At 30.2% G+C, this 7,581-nt stretch overlaps 2 protein-coding genes across 2 annotated transcripts in view; one reads left to right on the forward strand and one right to left on the reverse strand.

The window, feature by feature from the left end:
- Positions 1–3,201, reverse strand: part of LOC119679182 (SHC-transforming protein 3-like) — a gene marked incomplete at its 3' end in the record, with an annotated part of 119,324 nt that extends 116,123 nt beyond the window's left edge. The window contains exon 1 of the mRNA XM_038091388.1: positions 3,113–3,201. The remainder of the gene's footprint in view (positions 1–3,112) is intronic.
- A 1,618-nt stretch (positions 3,202–4,819) lies between these two features.
- Positions 4,820–6,042, forward strand: LOC119680399. The gene is made up of 2 exons (XM_038093190.1): positions 4,820–5,329; positions 5,395–6,042. The coding sequence occupies exons 1-2, from the start codon at positions 4,889–4,891 to the stop codon at positions 5,695–5,697; spliced, it is 744 nt and encodes a 247-aa protein (XP_037949118.1). The 5' UTR covers positions 4,820–4,888; the 3' UTR covers positions 5,698–6,042.
- Positions 6,043–7,581: the final 1,539 nt, after the last annotated feature.

The following is a 7,581-nucleotide window of genomic DNA, read 5'->3' on the forward strand; positions in this document are numbered from 1 at the left end:
CAGATACAGTAGTTAAGTTGGGTTTAAATGGCAGATTAGACCTCAAAAACTGACCTATTGTGTTATACTGGACAGAACTTACTCGTACACCAGATCTAAAGAAACACTACCAAAAGTAGAAAACGAACGCAGTCAGCCCTCAAACGATATCAATTTGAAATGAATCAACCATTAAATTGATAAGTCTATAAACTATAAACGTCCCTCGCTGAAAAAACGGTTTTCGGAGATTTTTAATCTTCAATCTTCAAAAGGTGGGTACTGAAACAAGGTAAAATGCAGTTTCCTCGTATCAAACCTAATATATCATTAAAATTGCATTTAATGGACTATAAATTCATATTAAAATCAGAAGCTATTTTTTGCTATTAAAGCTGATATGACAAAAGATTCCATCGAATTTTCGTTATCATATATCTCAGTTAACACGGAAAATGTACACGTAATATTATTTTTTTTAATTTTTCAAAGGAAGTAGTCACTGTATAAAGTTACTTAATGTTCTTTAAGAAAAAAAACACCCAATATACTTCAAAGTAATTTGCTAAGAGTATTTCTAAGCAGAATTCATTTTGTTAATAGCGAGTAAACAATTTAAAATTCTTAATTATAAATAATATACTCTTATTTACAAATTAATTTGTGTATATTTTAGCGATGCTCTATTAGGCCAAAGTCCAAAGAAATACTCATTTCAATAACTGTTGATACTTTTTAATATGTGATTAAATATACAGTATATATTCTCGAAATACAATATATTTTTTGAAACCAGCCTTGAACATTTGATCTACCTATGTACAATAATTATTTATAGAAGATAGATTTATACTAATCTGGCTAACAAAATAAAAACCAGATAACGTAAGACTTCGAAATTTTGGTGGGATTGCAAGGATTATAAGTTCAATAAGTACAAATTTAAAGTGATTGAAACCCATAGTAATGGCATTAAAATAGAATGAAAAATAATTAAACCTTTCTTCCCCATTAAGATAATATAATGAAGATTATCAATTATACTCTATGGCACACTGTACTATACTCTATTCTAAAGTATACTATACTCTCTACTATACTATACTCTATACTATACTGTACTCTATACCATGCTATACTCTATACTGTGCTATATTCTATACTTTGCTCTTTACTATACTGTACTCTATACTACACCATGCGCTCATTTGAACATTAAAGAATGTGTGACAAGAAAATATAAAAACATAGTCTAATGGACTTCTATTCGACCCTAATATTGGCCGGCCATGGATCGTCATCGATTTCAACTGGCAGATGGTCCCTACTGCCCAAAGTGTCATAACGTTGTTGAAAGCGCAAAACATATAGTATTTCGTCGTAATTGCTTTCAAGACGAACGGAACCTACTTGTGGATTTCTGGGACACCTACCATCTCCAAGCAGTATTATACATTAAATGTCTTCAAGCAGTGTTAAATAGAATTCAGTAAAAACTCAAGCAATGCGACACCTTAGACATTTCGAAAAGTAATGCCAAGCGCTATCATAGATCGCATAACCAGCGAGGTTGTGGTAACTGCAACGACGATATATGAAAACACAGAAGTTGAAATATTTAATTCAATGGACTATATGACGACCAAAAACAAACGTTTGAACTTCTGGACGGTCTATTGACGGAATACCAAATCGGTGTTTCCAAAAGGGTTAACCGTCGAACTTCGGGACTATTTTAGTCGGTTAAAGAAAACACTAATTTGGGCTTTCTGTTGCTCTACACCTCGTTAAAAAAATACAACACTCTATACCAGGGCTCTATACCAGCAACTATAAACTATGAACGTATGTATTTGTTTCTGCGGCCCTCCAATCTGTACAACGATTTGTATTGGATCGCGATCTGGTCTGAACAACCCTGCTCTGTACTATTCTATACTATATACTGTATACTTATAGCTTGATGAATATCTGATTTATAAAAACTAAAGTTTCAGTTATTGATTTGCCATTACAATTAGTATTCTTAAGCCCTATTCAAAATTTCTTGGTTAATCGTAGTTGAAAATAAATTATGATTGATTTATTATATTCTAAATTCTAAATAATCAAAGAATTCTTTAAACTATTTTATTTAAAGACTTCTTGTTGTGAAAATTATTTAAAGAAAATTGAAAATCAATGATAACCTTTGGTCATAAATTTTATCAAATATTTTTATTTTTTATATACATTCATATATAATATAATATATTTTTTTAATTCTTCTAATCGTTATCGGCTTTGAATTTATAGCTAACATATGGTTTGAATACATTATTTATATTATTTCATACGTGCGCTCGTATTATATATCGCATGTGTAAGTTCTTCCTTTCAATAAATAAGCAAAAGAAAAAAATATGTGCACATCAGCGAAATGTTTTTGCAGTGGAAAATGCAGATAAAAAAATGTATTTTACTCCATTAATAATTTGGAACTAATAAATTTTAACAGAGGTGGCAAAAAATAAAGCAACAACAATTCCAGATGCCTGCAAACACAATAGGCATGGCAATCGCGCAGAACGTATGTTCTTCAACACCCACGAGCATTAGCCGGCAGCCGTTGAATTGAGCGCCACTCTCACGCCTCCAACAAAACAAATTCTGACAAAATACACAAAATAACAATTACAACAAATCAACAAAAATAACAACAACAATAGCAATAATAACAGCAATTTGAACTTTATTATCAAATATTGTGCGCAACGCAAAGGGAGAGAATAAATAATTTCAATACAAAAATTGACGCAATACAAAAAAGTAATTCCTTCCAGTTGTTGTTGTTTTTTGTTTGTGTGTTTAGTGTTGCTGTTTCTTGATTATTTGTTGTTGCTTTAATTTATGAACTATTAATGTTTTTTTTTGTTGCTTTTGTTGCAAGCTTCAGCAGTAACTTCAATGCATACATATAAAACTTTATGCAAAGATATTTTCAATAATTACTAGCAGAATTTTACATTCTCTATTATTATCAAAACTTTACCTAAATTATATTAATTTTTAATTTTAATCTAAATAAAAATATAATTAATTTTTTTGTATACAAAAAACTATGTGGCAACAAAATTATACAAGCCTAACTTACTTTATCACTATTGCATTACGTCCTGAATGTTGAGTGCGTGCTTCCAATTTAAAAACAACACAAAAATATATATTCTTATTCTTAATTTATTTATTGATTGCCTTTTTAATAAACAAATTACTTTCGCATAAAGTTTATTTATTTTGTATTCAAATCAAGAAACAAATTTTGCAAAAAATTCCACTTCCGTTGCTTTTTGATTTTTATGTTTTTTGTATTTTTTTATACATGATTTTAAGCATTTTATTAATCATATATGAATTAATACGAACAATAATGGGAATAATTATAAATCATTGTAAAAATACGCAGCTTCATATTTGTTTAAATTTTTTTATTAATAATAGCGTAAACAAATTATTAATTATTTACTTCTTAAAAACAACAAACTGCGCTTCTCACACAAATAAAACAATTCACACCCAATAAACACAACATTTGAGATAGAACTGAAAACGTATAACGAAGTAAAGAGAGCAGCAAACAAGCATTTGACAACTTAAAATGTTTTAAAATGAAATGCAATGTTGCCGTACCACACAATCATATAAGGTAGCCACTTTATCCATATTTTGTAATACTTAAATGATATTCACAATAGTTGTGGCCATTTAATTATACGTGCTTTTGATGGCTCCCATGTGGGAAGAAACAACAAGTTGCTTCCCATAAAGTTAAAAAGTTAAAATTTAAAGTTAAAATTTCGAAAATGAATAATAATTCTTTGCATTTATTGGTAAGAATATATTTCTTTTTAAATGATTGTAAATAAAATATAATTTGTTATGCCTTTTAACACTAAAATAATAAATAGAAAAAATTACGTATTTGTTACGAATAATGACGATACGAAATACGAACAATTATATATATAACAGTATAATATATAACAGTATTATACTGTAAACAGTATTAACAGTATATAGCAGTATATAGTATAAACCTTTTAGCAACTAATAAGTTAAAAATTTTGAATCACTTGATTCATAAAATCTTCTTTGATTCATACCTTCACTTGTTTTCTATTTTGGCTTTGACATATTTGTTATCTAAATACTAAAGATGTATACTTTCGACATGAATGCTCCAATAGAACACATATCGCTTAAAAATTAACATGCAAAACAAAAACCATATTAGTAAAAATAAGTCCACTTTCCTGAAGCTTAATGAATAAGCTACTAGCATAATAAAAGTGCCAAATCTTAAAACTGATCTATTGTGAATGATTTTAGAAAGAAAATGGAAAACTCCAGTCAGATGAGAGAGATGTTTAAGTAAATTAAGTATATTTAAATATTTTAAAAACGTATTTTTTTTAATAAAATTTGGAAGTTGACTGATAGGTTAGGCATTGTGAAGAACTCATTCGTTACCTCTTTGAAAGTATGTTAAAAAATTTGACTTACTTTTAGAATTACCAAAACTGATTCACTGACAACAATAACATACTAGTTGTTTTTTTGCAAGAGACTTAAATAATGGTGAAGTTCTCATTCTCTCCTAAAGTTGCGAATATTTGGAATATCATTCTATTGAATTATATGTAAAAGTAAAAACCAATAGTCCATATGTATCAATACATTTAATGGAACTCAATATATTTAAATACCACATATAGTACATATAAAATATGTTGGTTGTGTGTGACAGCACGTCTACACAATATGTGTGCACATATCCATATAGAAATGTATTGTGTGAGTGCTGATATGCAACAAACGATATGGCAGCATAAACATTTAAGTTCAAATTTTATGCTTCTCAAAATCTCATATGCCAAAAAAAAATTTAGTTAAAATGGAAAGTGCCGTGAAGAAGAGGTTTATAACAAGGAAAAGAAAATCAACTGCTGGCGAAAGAAAAATCTCACATCCGTGGAATGATAAGGAAATCCAGCGTTTGATTAATGCTGTTAAAAAACGCGCGCTCTTATGGAATGCAGGCCTGTCGGATAACAAAATGTCTCGGCTAGATGCTTGGCGAGAAGTAGTTGCAGAGCTCAATATTGATGGAATGACTATTACGGAAGCCAAAACCAAATGGCTAGCTTTGCGGGCTACTTTTAAAACAAACTTAGCAAAATCTCGTCAAAGGAAATCAGGCCAAGGAACTCGAGAATCTCAGACAAAACTTTGGCGCCATTTTAAGCAAATGTTATTTTTAGAAGACATTGTTCAAACCGCAACTACACAACCTACATCGACTTTCGATTTGGTATTTGCATTAATTTAAATAACTAATGTTTTTATGTTACTAATTAGTTACTAATTACTTTTTAGACATCTACTGATGCAAATGATATTGTGATAAAGTTGGACTCACCACAGACTACACCTCCTAATCCATTTCAAAGCAACAACCGACAATGTGTGGAGCTACCGCCTGTGCAAAATAGTCCAGTAAGAAATAATCTGGAGGAAATTCAACCTAAAGCAGTAACTACTCTACCAATATCTGATGCTAACTCTGCTTGTTGCGATCACATATTATCTGAATTATCTGCTCTTCCGAACAATAAAGCACAACGTTTGCGACGATTATTAATTAATGTGATGTATGACTTCTTAGAAAGTCATTCATGATCATACATAAAGTTTGTTCACTTAGCAAAGGCATTGTCAGCAATCGGCAATCAGCTCATATGAGCATGTAAATCGCTAATTTGTCAATGGTTGAGCAAAGATACAACACCATCATTAGTTTTGACCTTTGTCAACATATATAAACTTGTACACTGCATTTACGAAAACATTCAAACGATCCTGTCGACTATTAAAAGTAGTTGTAATAGGAAAATATCCTAGAAAATAAGAAATACTTATTACATGACTAAAATTAAAATTATCATATCATATATGACTTTAGTCAGGATGACGTGCTCTGCTGTTTCTTTAAATACTAATTAATTAATACTTAATTATATAAATCGTAAATATTTTTTTAATAAGTTTTATTTCTTATAATATATTTTTTATAATTTATTGAAAATAAAGAGTAATCTCAAAGAATATTTCTATATATAATATATTCCGTTAGTTAGTCTGGTTGTTTTTTAATGATTTATCAAAAATATTCTTTTATGGAAATTTTCATTTGGTGAGCAATAATATATTTACCACTCTGAACATATATTTAACACTCACCAAACAAACCACCCATCTAAAACAGTTCGGTAAGGATCAGCTGTAATTTTTAAACATAATATAGAAGCTTATTTTTCGTTATGGTTCTTAAAGTTATAAAATGATATACACTTAGCAGAAAAACTCTGCGTACAGAAAGTAAATTTTGTTTTAACATATAAAAAATTACTAAATAAATAAATTTTTTAAATCAATTTTATTTTTTATTAGTACTTTTATTTGTTATCTTCCTTTTAAGCTAAAACTTATTTCTAACAGATTAGTAGAAAAATTATAATAATTAAAAATGTGAAAAATCAGCGCTATCGGTGGCAGAAAAAGTCTGCGTACAAGAGTTTAAAAAGCATCGAAATATATTATTTTTTAAAAGATTTTATATTTTCAGTAACTTGTTGGATAACCTTTCCTTTTTATGACCTCCATAAGTCGTTTCGGTATCGAATTGACCAGCTTCGCAGTCTCATCGCTGCTTATTTTACCCCATTCCGCGTCGCTTACGTTCTTCAGCATTTCTTTAGAGGTTACATTGTATTCATGTATCCGACGCTCCAGTAAATCCTACAAATGTTCTATACGATGCAAATATGGCGATTATGATGACGTTTTGATTTGCTTGGCACATTTTAAAGCAACCAAAGCTTCACAACTTCGGCCGTGTGCTTTGGGTCGCTATCTTGTTGAAATAAATAATTATTCTGTAACCCCAACTTCTCGGCACTGCTCTTTTAAATGGATTTAACATATTAAAGTAAGCAACTTTATTGGCACTTACGGTGTAGTGTGACGTAGCGTCAATAAATTTCAATTTTTCCCACTCCATTACTCGCCATACACCCCCGCACTATTACTCCTCCACTACCATGTTTAATTGTTGGATACAAATCTTCATTATTAAAGGCTGTACCCAGGTTTCGCCATATAATCGTTCGACTTTTAACGCTAAAGAGACAAAATTTGCTTTCATCTGAAAAAATTATGCGTTTCCAATATTCTGGAGACTTATTTAAATACTCCCTTGCGAATGCTAAACGCTTCATTCTAATAGCTTTGGAGATAAGCGACTTGCTTCGTGCAAACCGGCCATAGTAGTGGTATGTTTTTAATATTTTGTGTACAGTGTCCACATGAATTTGCTTCTGGAATGTCTGGTCAATATATTTATATAACAGAAGTCCAGTTAGTCGAGGATTATCTTTCACAGAATTAATAATGCTGCGAGTTTCTCTTGTTGACAGCTTGGATGGACGCCCAAATCGCAGCTTCGAGGTCAATAATCCTGTTTAGCTGTTGTTGTTTACTACTCTTTGGATAGAAGAATGTGAC

Source organism: Teleopsis dalmanni, chromosome 2 (genome assembly GCF_002237135.1).
Source record: "Teleopsis dalmanni isolate 2A chromosome 2, ASM223713v2, whole genome shotgun sequence".
Classification (NCBI taxonomy): Eukaryota; Metazoa; Arthropoda; class Insecta; order Diptera; family Diopsidae; genus Teleopsis; species Teleopsis dalmanni.